The sequence below is a fragment of the Thunnus albacares genome, chromosome 3 (genome assembly GCF_914725855.1).
Source record: "Thunnus albacares chromosome 3, fThuAlb1.1, whole genome shotgun sequence".
NCBI lineage: Eukaryota > Metazoa > Chordata > Actinopteri > Scombriformes > Scombridae > Thunnus > Thunnus albacares.
This window is the reverse complement of record NC_058108.1, coordinates 38,609,708-38,624,770: the sequence shown is the minus strand read 5'-3', so window position 1 is coordinate 38,624,770 and position 15,063 is coordinate 38,609,708. Positions and strand designations below refer to the sequence as shown.

The window sequence follows — 15,063 nt, the reverse complement described above, 5'->3', positions numbered from 1 at the left end:
ATTTCACTCAGTTTAATGTTACTTGATTACAATACCTGCCCTGCTAACACAGTTTAGCTAAAGTAGCTAAAGGTCCTGGCTCATAACGGAGAAGATGGCGCTGATGATAAGCTGCAACTCGGGGCTTCAGACCAGATTCAATGAAACCAGCGAGTCGTACACTTGATGGCAATGCAGTGGGTGCAGGTAAGGCCCTGAGACCACAAACCCAGTCACACACAGACTACAAACCCAGTCACACAGACTACAAACCCAGTCACACAGACTACAAACCCAGTCAAACAGACTACAAACCCAGTCACACAGACTACAAACCCAGTCACACAGACTACAAACTCAGTCACACACAGACTACAAACCCAGTCACACACAGACTACAAAACTACAAACCCAGTCACACAGAGACTACAAACCCAGTCACAGACTACAAACCCAGTCACAGACTACAAACCCAGTCACACAGACTACAAACCCAGTCACACACAGACTACAAACCCAGTCACACAGAAACCACAAACCCAGTCACACAGACTACAAACCCAGTCACACAGAGACCACAAACCCAGTCACACAGAGACTACAAACCCAGTCACACAGAGACCACAAACCCAGTCACACAGAGACTACAAACCCAGTCACACAGAGACTACAAACCCAGTCACACAGACTACAAACCCAGTCACAGACTACAAACCCAGTCACACAGACTACAAACCCAGTCACACAGACTACAAACCCAGTCACACACAGACTACAAACCCAGTCACACAGAAACCACAAACCCAGTCACACAGACTACAAACCCAGTCACACAGAGACCACAAACCCAGTCACACAGACTACAAACCCAGTCACAGACTACAAACCCAGTCACACACAGACTACAAACCCAGTCACACAGAGACCACAAACCCAGTCACACAGACTACAAACCCAGTCACACAGAGACCACAAACCCAGTCACACACAGACTACAAACCCAGTCACACAGACTACAAACCCAGTCACACAGACCACAAACCCAGTCACACACAGACTACAAACCCAGTCACACAGAGACTACAAACCTAGTCACACACAGACTACAAACCCAGTCACACAGACTACAAACCCAGTCACACACAGACTACAAACCCAGTCACACAGACTACAAACCCAGTCACACACAGACTACAAACCCAGTCACACAGAGACTACAAACCTAGTCACACAGACTACAAACCCAGTCACACAGACAACAAACCCAGTCACACAGAGACTACAAACCCAGTCACAGACTACAAACCCAGTCACACAGACTACAAACCCAGTCACACAGACTACAAACCCAGTCACACAGAGACTACAAACCCAGTCACACAGACTACAAACCCAGTCACACAGACTACAAACCCAGTCACACACAGACTACAAACCCAGTCACACAGACTACAAACCCAGTCACACGCAGACTACAAACCCAGTCACACAGAGACCATAAACCCAGTCACAGACTACAAACCCAGTCACACAGACTACAAACCCAGTCACACAGACTACAAACCCAGTCACACGCAGACTACAAACCCAGTCACACAGAGACCACAAACCCAGTCACAGACTACAAACCCAGTCACACACAGACTACAAACCCAGTCACACAGACTACAAACCCAGTCACACAGACTACAAACCCAGTCACACAGAGACCACAAACCCAGTCACACAGACTACAAACCCAGTCACAGACTACAAACCCAGTCACACACAGACTACAAACCCAGTCACAAACAGACTACAAACCCAGTCACACAGACTACAAACCCAGTCACACAGAGACCACAAACCCAGTCACACAGAGACCACAAACCCAGTCACACAGAGACCACAAACCCAGTCACACACAGACTACAAACCCAGTCACAGACTACAAACCCAGTCATACAGACTACAAACCCAGTCACAGACTACAAACCCAGTCACACACAGACTACAAACCCAGTCACACAGAGACCACAAACCCAGTCACACAGACTACAAACCCAGTCACACAGAGACCACAAACCCAGTCACACAGACTACAAACCCAGTCATACAGACTACAAACCCAGTCACAGACTACAAACCCAGTCACACAGAGACCACACACCCAGTCACACAGACTACAAACCCAGTCACACAGAGACCACAAACCCAGTCACACAGACTACAAACCCAGTCACACAGAGACTACAAACCTAGTCACACAGACTACAAACCCAGTCACACAGACCACAAACCCAGTCACACACAGACTACAAACCCAGTCACACAGAGACTACAAACCCAGTCACACAGAGACCACAAACCTAGTCACACAGACTACAAACCCAGTCACACAGAGACTACAAACCTAGTCACACAGACTACAAACCCAGTCACACGCAGACTACAAACCCAGTCACACACAGACTACAAACCCAGTCACACAGACTACAAACCCAGTCACACAGAGACCACAAACCCAGTCACACAGAGACCACAAACCCAGTCACAGACTACAAACCCAGTCACACAGAGACCACAAACCCAGTCACACAGACTACAAACCCAGTCACACAGAGACCACAAACCCAGTCACACAGACTACAAACCCAGTCACACAGACTACAAACCCAGTCACACACAGACTACAAACCCAGTCACACAGACTACAAACCCAGTCACACACAGACCACAAACCCAGTCACACAGACTACAAACCCAGTCACACAGACTACAAACCCAGTCACACAGAGACCACAAACCCAGTCACACAGACTACAAACCCAGTCACACAGACTACAAACCCAGTCACACAGAGACCACAAACCCAGTCACACAGAGACCACAAACCCAGTCACAGACTACAAACCCAGTCACACAGAGACCACAAACCCAGTCACACAGACTACAAACCCAGTCACACAGAGACCACAAACCCAGTCACACAGACTACAAACCCAGTCACACAGACTACAAACCCAGTCACACACAGACTACAAACCCAGTCACACAGACTACAAACCCAGTCACACACAGACCACAAACCCAGTCACACAGACTACAAACCCAGTCACACAGACTACAAACCCAGTCACACAGAGACCACAAACCCAGTCACACACAGACTACAAACCCAGTCACACAGACTACAAACCCAGTCACACAGAGACCACAAACCCAGTCACACAGAGACTACAAACCCAGTCACACACAGACTACAAACCCAGTCACACACAGACTACAAACCCAGTCACACAGAGACCACAAACCCAGTCACACAGAGACCACAAACCCAGTCACACACAGACTACAAACCCAGTCACACACAGACTACAAACCCAGTCACACAGAGACCACAAACCCAGTCACACACAGACTACAAACCCAGTCACAGACTACAAACCCAGTCACACAGAGACTACAAACCCAGTCACACAGAGACCACAAACCCAGTCACACACAGACTACAAACCCAGTCACAGACTACAAACCCAGTCACACAGAGACTACAAACCCAGTCACACAGAGACCACAAACCCAGTCACACACAGACTACAAACCCAGTCACAGACTACAAACCCAGTCACACAGAGACTACAAACCCAGTCACACACAGACTACAAACCCAGTCACACAGAGACCACAAACCCAGTCACACACAGACTACAAACCCAGTCACACAGACTACAAACCCAGTCACACAGACTACAAACCCAGTCACACACAGACTACAAACCCAGTCACACAGACTACAAACCCAGTCACACAGAGACTACAAACCCAATCACACAGACTACAAACCCAGTCACACACAGACTACAAACCCAGTCACACAGACTAGAAACCCATTCACACAGACCACAAACCCAGTCACACAGACCACAAACCCAGTCACACAGACTACAAACCCAGTCACACAGACTACAAACCCAGTCACACAGAGACTACAAACCCAATCACACAGACTACAAACCCAGTCACACAGAGACTACAAACCCAGTCACACAGAGACTACAAACCCAGTCACACAGACTACAAACCCAGTCACACAGACCACAAACCCAGTCACACAGACCACAAACCCAGTCACACAGAGACCACAAACCCAGTCATACACAGACTACAAACCCAGTCACACAGAGACCACAAACCCAGTCACACAGACTACAAACCCAGTCACACAGACTACAAACCCAGTCACACACAGACTACAAACCCAGTCACACACAGACTACAAACCCAGTCACACAGAGACCACAAACCCAGTCACACACAGACTACAAACCCAGTCACAGACTACAAACCCAGTCACACAGAGACTACAAACCCAGTCACACAGAGACCACAAACCCAGTCACACACAGACTACAAACCCAGTCACAGACTACAAACCCAGTCACACAGAGACTACAAACCCAGTCACACAGAGACCACAAACCCAGTCACACACAGACTACAAACCCAGTCACAGACTACAAACCCAGTCACACAGAGACTACAAACCCAGTCACACACAGACTACAAACCCAGTCACACAGAGACCACAAACCCAGTCACACACAGACTACAAACCCAGTCACACAGACTACAAACCCAGTCACACAGACTACAAACCCAGTCACACAGACCACAAACCCAGTCACACAGAGACCACAAACCCAGTCACACAGACTACAAACCCAGTCACACAGACTACAAACCCAGTCACACAGAGACTACAAACCCAATCACACAGACTACAAACCCAGTCACACAGAGACCACAAACCCAGTCACACACAGACTACAAACCCAGTCACAGACTACAAACCCAGTCACACAGAGACTACAAACCCAGTCACACAGAGACCACAAACCCAGTCACACACAGACTACAAACCCAGTCACAGACTACAAACCCAGTCACACAGAGACTACAAACCCAGTCACACACAGACTACAAACCCAGTCACACAGAGACCACAAACCCAGTCACACACAGACTACAAACCCAGTCACACAGACTACAAACCCAGTCACACAGACTACAAACCCAGTCACACACAGACTACAAACCCAGTCACACAGAGACCACAAACCCAGTCACACAGACTACAAACCCAGTCACACACAGACTACAAACCCAGTCACACAGAGACTACAAACCCAGTCACACACAGACTACAAACCCAGTCACACAGACTACAAACCCAGTCACACAGACTACAAACCCAGTCACACAGACCACAAACCCAGTCACACAGAGACCACAAACCCAGTCACACAGACTACAAACCCAGTCACACAGACTACAAACCCAGTCACACAGAGACTACAAACCCAATCACACAGACTACAAACCCAGTCACACAGAGACCACAAACCCAGTCACACACAGACTACAAACCCAGTCACAGACTACAAACCCAGTCACACAGAGACTACAAACCCAGTCACACAGAGACCACAAACCCAGTCACACACAGACTACAAACCCAGTCACAGACTACAAACCCAGTCACACAGAGACTACAAACCCAGTCACACACAGACTACAAACCCAGTCACACAGAGACCACAAACCCAGTCACACACAGACTACAAACCCAGTCACACAGACTACAAACCCAGTCACACAGACTACAAACCCAGTCACACACAGACTACAAACCCAGTCACACAGAGACCACAAACCCAGTCACACAGACTACAAACCCAGTCACACACAGACTACAAACCCAGTCACACAGACTACAAACCCAGTCACACAGACTACAAACCCAGTCACACACAGACTACAAACCCAGTCACACAGAGACCACAAACCCAGTCACACAGACTACAAACCCAGTCACACAGACCACAAACCCAGTCACACAGACCACAAACCCAGTCACACAGAGACCACAAACCCAGTCACACAGACTACAAACCCAGTCACACAGACTACAAACCCAGTCACACAGACTACAAACCCAGTCACACAGAGACTACAAACCCAGTCACACAGACTACAAACCCAGTCACACAGACCACAAACCCAGTCACACAGAGACCACAAACCCAGTCATACACAGACTACAAACCCAGTCACACACAGACTACAAACCCAGTCACACAGAGACTACAAACCCAGTCACACAGACTACAAACCCAGTCACACAGACCACAAACCCAGTCACACAGAGACCACAAACCCAGTCATACACAGACTACAAACCCAGTCACACAGACTACAAACCCAGTCACACAGACTACAAACCCAGTCACAGACTACAAACCCAGTCACACAGAGACTACAAACCCAGTCACACAGAGACTACAAACCCAGTCACACAGACCAGGTGTAAAGACAGGTGTGTCTGCAGGTGTACTTGTCAGAATAATGCCTGTTAACACCCAGTGTGAATATTTTCTATATATTGATGTTTTTTGTGCTTTTATTTGCCGCTAACGCCGTACTCCACTATCTCCACGTGCACGTACACTCATGCACACGCTCACAGCTCCACGACATCCAACTACAACAAGGACCAGAATGGAGATAAATCCTGTAACTTTCATCCTTGATGCTCTCGGTAATCCGTCCCTTTAAACCGTCCAACCAATAAACTAAACTGGAAGCAGGTGATGTCACAACTCGCTCCAGTCCGACGGTCTGGTCAAAACTCGCACGACGGATCTGAACTCAGAGAAAAGTCTCACAAATTCTCTTGAAACACGTGAACGTTCCTCCTAACAAATCTGTGAACAAGGGACTCTCTCCTCTTCCTCTCCTCTTCCTCTCCCTCCTCCTGCTCTCCTCTTCTCCCTCTCTTCTCCTCCTCTCCCTCCCTCCCTCTCTCCTCTTCCTCCTCCTCCTCCTCCTCCTCCCCTCTCCTCCTGCTCTCCTCTTCCTCCTCCTCTCCTCTTCCTCCTCCTCTCCTGCTCTCCTCTTCTCCCTCTCCCTCCCCTCTTCCTCCTCCTCTCCTCTTCCTCCTCTCCCTCCCTCCCCTCTCCTCCTGCTCTCCTCTTCCTCCTGCTCTCCTCTTCCTCCTCTCCCTCCCTCCCCTCTCCTCCTGCTCTCCTCTTCTCCCTCTCTTCTCCTCCTCTCCCTCCCTCCCTCTCTCCTCTTCCTCCTCCTCCTTCTCCTCTCCCTCTCCTCTTCCTCCTGCTCTCCTCTTCCTCCTCCTCTCCTCTTCCTCCTCCTCTCCCTCTCCTCTTCCTCCTCCTCTCCTCTTCCTCCTCCTCTCCTCTTCCTCCTCCTCCTCCTCTCCCTCTCCTCTTCCTCCTCTCCCTCTCTCCTCCCCTCTCCTCCTGCTCTCCTCTTCCTCCTGCTCTCCTCTTCCTCCTCCTCTCCTCTTCCTCCTCCTCCATCATGTTGCTGTTTCAGCATTTCCACACTGATTATATTCACAGTTGTGAGTCGACACACTGCTGAGTGTTAATTAAAATACAGATCATGATAATCCCCCCCCCCTTCCATCCGACCCCCCCCCTCCTCCATCCGACCCCCCCCTCCTGCAGCCACTGACCTGCTGGAAGGTGAAGCAGCAGCATCCGTCTGTTGGTCGATATGAGCTGATGGAGCATCAGGACAATCAATAACTTCTGATGGGGGGGGGGGGCTCACTCTGATGCTAATAATGCTAATCACACACATATGCTAATCACACACACACACACACACACACACACACACACACACACAGAGTCGGAGCAGAGGATCGTGGGAAATGGCCCAACCAGGTATTGATCAGTGAAGGTGAGGGGGCGGAGCGTGTGTGTGTGTGTGTGTGTGTGTGTGTGTGTGTGTGTGTGTGTGTGTGTGTGTGTGTGTGTGTGTGTGTGCGTGTGAAGATCTCACTGAATTAAACGGGAGGTCACATGATGTGTGACGTCACGTGTTCACTGACATGTTTATCATTTTGTTTGAACTGTTCAAACCTCGTCAATGTTTGTTCCGTCATCACACTGACCTGCTGCACTAATAAAGCTTGATTGATTGATTTGATTGATTTTGTGAAATGTTTTCCTCTGGACTCAGCTGGTCTGCAGGTCACTGAGGTCACTGAGGTCACTGAGGTCACTGAGGTCACTGAGGTCACAGGTCATTTCTCTGCTTCAGTCCCTTCATGACGTCTCTGTATTTCTTTCTTTGGTTCCTTTGATTCCTGAACTCTTCTCTTCATTTGCTGTCTTTGTATTTATTTATATTTATATATTGTATTTATTTATATTTATATATTGTATTTATTTATATTTATATATTGTATTTATTTATATTTATATATTGTATTATTTATATTTATATATTGTATTTATTTATATTTATATATTGTATTTATTTACTATTGTATTTTGTAGTTTGAAGGCAGCTCTTCTGTCACGTTTTATTTCAGCTTATCATGCTGTTGAATTTCATATAAAACGCCATAAAGACTCTAAATGTTTACTGTGAGGATGTGATGATGTGAAAACTAAACAGACTCAGATGTTTTTATTATATTTCATTGTGTAATGATGTTTGATATTCTGTTTTGCAGCCGTCAGTCTGACTGTCGAACACAACGAGACATCTGCAGACGTCACTTTGTTCTTCAAAGAAACTGATCATATTTTTCAGTTTTCTGACCTAAAAAACTGTATTTATCAAGGAAATGATCAGCTTTATTGTGAAACTTGAGCAGGAAATGTGACACCAGCATCCTGACAGCCAATCAGAGATGTCAAAGTCAAGGTGGAAGTCTGCAGGGTGACGGGGGTGACGGGGGGGTTGTGTTACAGGAAGCAGCAGCAGGGACGCTGCTGAATTATTGATCAACTTAATGGACAACTTTCATTTTTTTTTGCCGTCAAGTTCAGTTTCGCTCCAGCAGCATCAGAGCCACCGTCACCGGAGATTTCCCATGAGGCCTCAGTGACCCTCAGTGACCAGGACGCCAATGAGAGAGAGAGAGAGAGAGAGAGAGAGAGAGACAGCTGACAGAGACAACAGAGAGGAAGCAGGATGTCAGAGTCACCCTGACCTCCAGCTGCACCATCACACCAAACACCTGCAACACCAACACCTGCAAACACCTGAAACACCTGCAAACACCTGAAACACCTGAAACACCTGAAACACCTGAAACACCTGCAACACCTGCAACACCTGCAAACACCTGCAAACACCTGAAACACCTGAAACACCTGAAACACCTGCAAACACCTGCAAACACCTGCAAACACCTGAAACACCTGAAACACCTGCAAACACCTGAAACACCTGAAACACCTGAAACACCTGCAAACACCTGCAACACCTGCAAACACCTGCAAACACCTGCAAACACCTGAAACACCTGAAACACCTGCAAACACCTGCAAACACCTGAAACACCTGCAAACACCTGCAAACACCTGCAAACACCTGCAAACACCTGAAACACCTGAAACACCTGCAAACACCTGAAACACCTGAAACACCTGAAACACCTGCAAACACCTGCAACACCTGCAAACACCTGCAAACACCTGCAAACACCTGCAAACACCTGAAACACCTGAAACACCTGCAACACCTGCAAACACCTGCAAACACCTGAAACACCTGCAAACACCTGAAACACCTGAAACACCTGAAACACCTGCAAACACCTGCAAACACCTGAAACACCTGCAAACACCTGAAACACCTGAAACACCTGCAAACACCTGCAAACACCTGAAACACCTGCAAACACCTGAAACACCTGAAACACCTGAAACACCTGCAACACCAACAAACACCAACAAACACCTGCAAACACCTGCAAACACCTGCAACACCAACAAACACCAACAAACACCTGCAACACCAACAAACACCTGCAACACCAACAAACACCAACAAACACCTGCAACACCAACAAACACCTGCAACACCAACAAACACCTGCAGACACCAACACCAACAAACACCTGCAAACACCTGAAACACCTGCAACACCAACAAACACCAACAAACACCTGCAAACACCTGCAAACACCTGCAACACCAACAAACACCAACAAACACCAACAAACACCTGCAACACCAACAAACACCAACAAACACCTGCAACACCAACAAACACCTGCAACACCAACAAACACCTACAACACCAACAAACACCTACAACACCAACAAACACCTGCAAACACCTGCAACACCAACAAACACCTGCAAACACCTGCAACACCAACAAACACCTGCAAACACCTGCAACACCAACAAACACCTGCAAACACCTGCAACACCAACAAACACCTGCAACACCAACAAACACCTGCAACACCAACAAACACCTGCAAACACCTGCAACACCAACAAACACCTGCAACACCAACAAATACCTGCAAACACCTGCAACACCAACAAACACCTGCAAACACCTGCAACACCAACAAACACCTGCAACACCAACAAACACCTGCAACACCAACAAACACCTGCAAACACCTGCAACACCAACAAACACCTGCAACACCAACAAACACCTGCAACACCAACAAACACCTGCAAACACCTGCAACACCAACAAACACCAACAAACACCTGCAAACACCTGCAACACCAACAAACACCTGCAACACCAACAAACACCAACAAACACCTGCAACACCAACAAACACCTGCAACACCAACAAACACCTGCAAACACCTGCAACACCAACAAACACCTGCAACACCAACAAACACCAACAAACACCTGCAACACCAACAAACACCAACAAACACCAACAAACACCTGCAACACCAACAAACACCAACAAACACCAACAAACACCTGCAACACCAACAAACACCTGCAACACCAACAAACACCTGCAAACACCTGCAACACCAACAAACACCAACAAACACCTGCAAACACCTGCAACACCAACAAACACCTGCAACACCAACAAACACCAACAAACACCTGCAACACCAACAAACACCAACAAACACCAACAAACACCTGCAACACCAACAAACACCTGCAACACCAACAAACACCTGCAAACACCTGCAACACCAACAAACACCTGCAACACCAACAAACACCTGCAACACCAACAAACACCTGCAAACACCTGCAACACCAACAAACACCAACAAACACCTGCAAACACCTGCAACACCAACAAACACCTGCAACACCAACAAACACCAACAAACACCTGCAACACCAACAAACACCTGCAACACCAACAAACACCTGCAAACACCTGCAACACCAACAAACACCTGCAACACCAACAAACACCAACAAACACCTGCAACACCAACAAACACCAACAAACACCAACAAACACCTGCAACACCAACAAACACCAACAAACACCAACACCAACAAACACCTGCAACACCAACAAACACCAACAAACACCTGCAACACCAACAAACACCAACAAACACCTGCAAACACCTGCAACACCAACAAACACCAACAAACACCAACACCAACAAACACCTGCAACACCAACAAACACCAACAAACACCTGCAAACACCTGCAACACCATCAAACACCTGCAACACCAACAAACACCTGCAACACCAACAAACACCAACAAACACCTGCAACACCAACAAACACCTGCAACACCAACAAACACCTGCAACACCAACAAACACCTGCAACACCAACACCAACAAACACCTGCAACACCAACAAACACCAACAAACACCTGCAACACCAACAAACACCTGCAACACCAACAAACACCTGCAGACACCTGCAACACCAACACCAACAAACACCTGCAACACCAACAAACACCTGCAACACCAACACCAACAAACACCTGCAACACCAACACCAACAAACACCTGCAACACCAACACCAACAAACACCTGCAACACCAACAAACACCTGCAACACCAACAAACACCAACACCAACAAACACCTGCAACACCAACAAACACCAACACCAACAAACACCTGCAACACCAACAAACACCAACACCAACAAACACCTGCAACACCAACAAACACCTGCAGACACCTGCAACACCAACACCAACAAACACCTGCAACACCAACAAACACCTGCAAACACCAACAAACACCAACAAACACCTGCAAACACCAACAAACACCAACAAACACCTGCAACACCAACAAACACCTGCAACACCAACAAACACCAACAAACACCTGCAACACCAACAAACACCTGCAACACCAACAAACACCAACAAACACCTGCAACACCAACAAACACCAACAAACACCTGCAACACCAACAAACACCAACAAACACCTGCAACACCAACAAACACCAACAAACACCTGCAACACCAACAAACACCTGCAACACCAACAAACACCAACAAACACCTGCAACACCAACAAACACCAACAAACACCTGCAACACCAACAAACACCTGCAACACCAACAAACACCTGCAACACCAACACCAACAAACACCAACAAACACCTGCAGACACCTGCAACACCAACAAACACCTGCAACACCAACAAACACCTGCAGACACCTGCAACACCAACAAACACCTGCAACACCAACAAACACCTGCAACACCAACAAACACCTGCAGACACCTGCAACACCTGCAACACCAACAAACACCTGCAGACACCTGCAACACCAACAAACACCAACAAACACCTGCAACATCAACAAACACCTGCAACACCAACAAACACCTGCAACACCAACAAACACCAACAAACACCTGCAACACCAACAAACACCTGCAACACCAACAAACACCTGCAAACACCAACAAACACCTGCAACACCAACAAACACCTGCAACACCAACAAACACCTGCAGACACCTGCAACACCAACAAACACCAACAAACACCTGCAACATCAACAAACACCTGCAACACCAACAAACACCTGCAACACCAACAAACACCTGCAAACACCTGCAAACACCAACAAACACCTGCAAACACCAACAAACACCTGCAAACACCTGCAAACACCTGCAACACCAACAAACACCTGCAAACACCTGCAACACCAACAAACACCTGCAACACCAACAAACACCTGCAAACACCTGCAACACCAACAAACACCTGCAACACCAACAAACACCAACAAACACCTGCAGACACCTGCAACACCAACAAACACCAACAAACACCTGCAACATCAACAAACACCTGCAACACCAACAAACACCTGCAACACCAACAAACACCTGCAAACACCTGCAACACCAACAAACACCTGCAAACACCTGCAACACCTGCAAACACCTGCAACACCTGCAACACCTGCAACACCTGCAGGGATTCTAACAGTATGAACAGGAGAAATGATCACAGCTCCTGACTGTTGTTTTAATACTTTAACTGATCATGACATGAATCATTAGTTGCAGTTCTCTGACATGGACCAGTCTGCATAATGACATCATGTTTATATTTAATCTCTCGGTACTTTGATAGTTTGGATGCAGGACTTAAACTTGTAACTTGTAGTATTTCTACAGCGTCACTTTAAAGATTCTCCACATGTTGAAGAAATAAAAGTACTTTTCAGAAATAATTTGGGTCTGATGTGTTTTTCTTTTCCTTCATTAAAAATCCAGAATCTGTGAGTCTGTAAATATTAATTTCTGCTTCACTGTAAAGTTCATTCTCAGTGTTTGTTCAAGTCTCCACATCACACTGTGTCAGCTGAATACTGGACCATGATTGGCTCCAGACTCCAGACCAATCAGCTGATCTCAGATTGATCATGTTATCCCCAGCACACACACACACACACACACACACACACACACACACATATTGAACCCGTTTTAAACACAGAGACAGTCCCGTGTTTAACCCGTGTTAGACCCGTGTTAGACTCGTGTTAGACCCAGGCTAACCCGCTGCTAGCGCTCAGTAAATCCGCGCTGTGATGTCGCTGTGTACCTTATAAACGTCACCGTACGTGCCGCTGCCGACCCGCTGGATCAGCTGGAAGTCGTCCTGCGGGTTCCGGCGGGAGAAGTCCGGACCGCAGCTCATGTTCCCGGAGCCTCAGACCCGAACTGACCCGCACTGACCCGGTGGACTAACTGTAAACACACTGGCTTCTTCCGCAAGCATGGCGCATGCGCACTGCCCCCCGACACACACACACACACACACACACACACACACACACACACACTAACACACTGTGAGGAGTCCCTGAAGGCAGCACGGAGCAGCTTGACCCTGTTTTTCCTGTGATGGTGCTGTGATGTCTATTTGTGAGTTATGACAGTGAACACCTCAAACAAACAACTGAGTTTGTTTATCTGAGTGAGCAGTTTACGTTCATCCCTGCAGGCTGAGGAAGACTTCTGAGGAAGAGTTTTATTTTACTGAGACTCTACTACAAATACTCAGATTCTATTGAAACTCCATCACAGATACGCACTGATTTTATTTTGACACTGCAACAGAAAAACACTCATTCTACCAAAAAATTCTACTGAGACTCCACCGCAGAAATGCACTGATTCTACCCAGATCCTCGTGCAGAAGTAAGAAGACTCTACCAAGACTTTTACGCAAAAATCTGTTGATTCTACTGACACTCTACTCAAGAGATTCACAAACTCTACTTAAACTCAACTACAGAAGTGCATCATTTCTACTGAGACTCAGATGTAGAAACACAGTGGTTCTACTGAATACTTCTACTCAGTACTCTTATACAGAAATATCAGTAAGACTCTTCTGCAGAAATCCGCCAGTTCTACTGAAAATCAATCACAGAAACACACTGAAAACTGATTCTACTGGAACTCTACTGCAGAAACACACTGATTCTATACAATTGTACTGAGACTCTTCAACAGAAATACGCAGTCAGTACATATACTGAGAATCGTCCACAGAAACGCTCCATTTCAACAGAAAAACACAGATTCTACCAAGACTCTACTTAGACTCTCCTGCAGAAACTCATTAATTCTGCCAAAACTCTTCAATAGAAACGCACCAACTCTACTGATACAGAAATGCACAATATGTACACTGAAAATTGACCACAGAAAAATGCATATTCTACCAAACTTCTACAGCAGAAACCCACCAGTTCTACCCAAACTCTACTGTAGAAACCCACCAGTTCTACCCAGACTCT

At 47.1% G+C, this 15,063-nt stretch overlaps 1 protein-coding gene across 1 annotated transcript in view; it reads right to left on the bottom strand.

Moving 5' to 3' along the window:
• Nucleotides 1-14,053, bottom strand: part of LOC122976120 (mitogen-activated protein kinase kinase kinase kinase 3-like) — a 66,001-nt gene extending 51,948 nt beyond the window's left edge. The window contains exon 1 of the mRNA XM_044344441.1: nt 13,860-14,053. Coding sequence (XP_044200376.1) covers nt 13,860-13,955 — 96 coding nt within the window. The 5' untranslated portion in view covers nt 13,956-14,053. The remainder of the gene's footprint in view (nt 1-13,859) is intronic.
• Between the last annotated feature and the right edge of the window lie 1,010 nt (nt 14,054-15,063).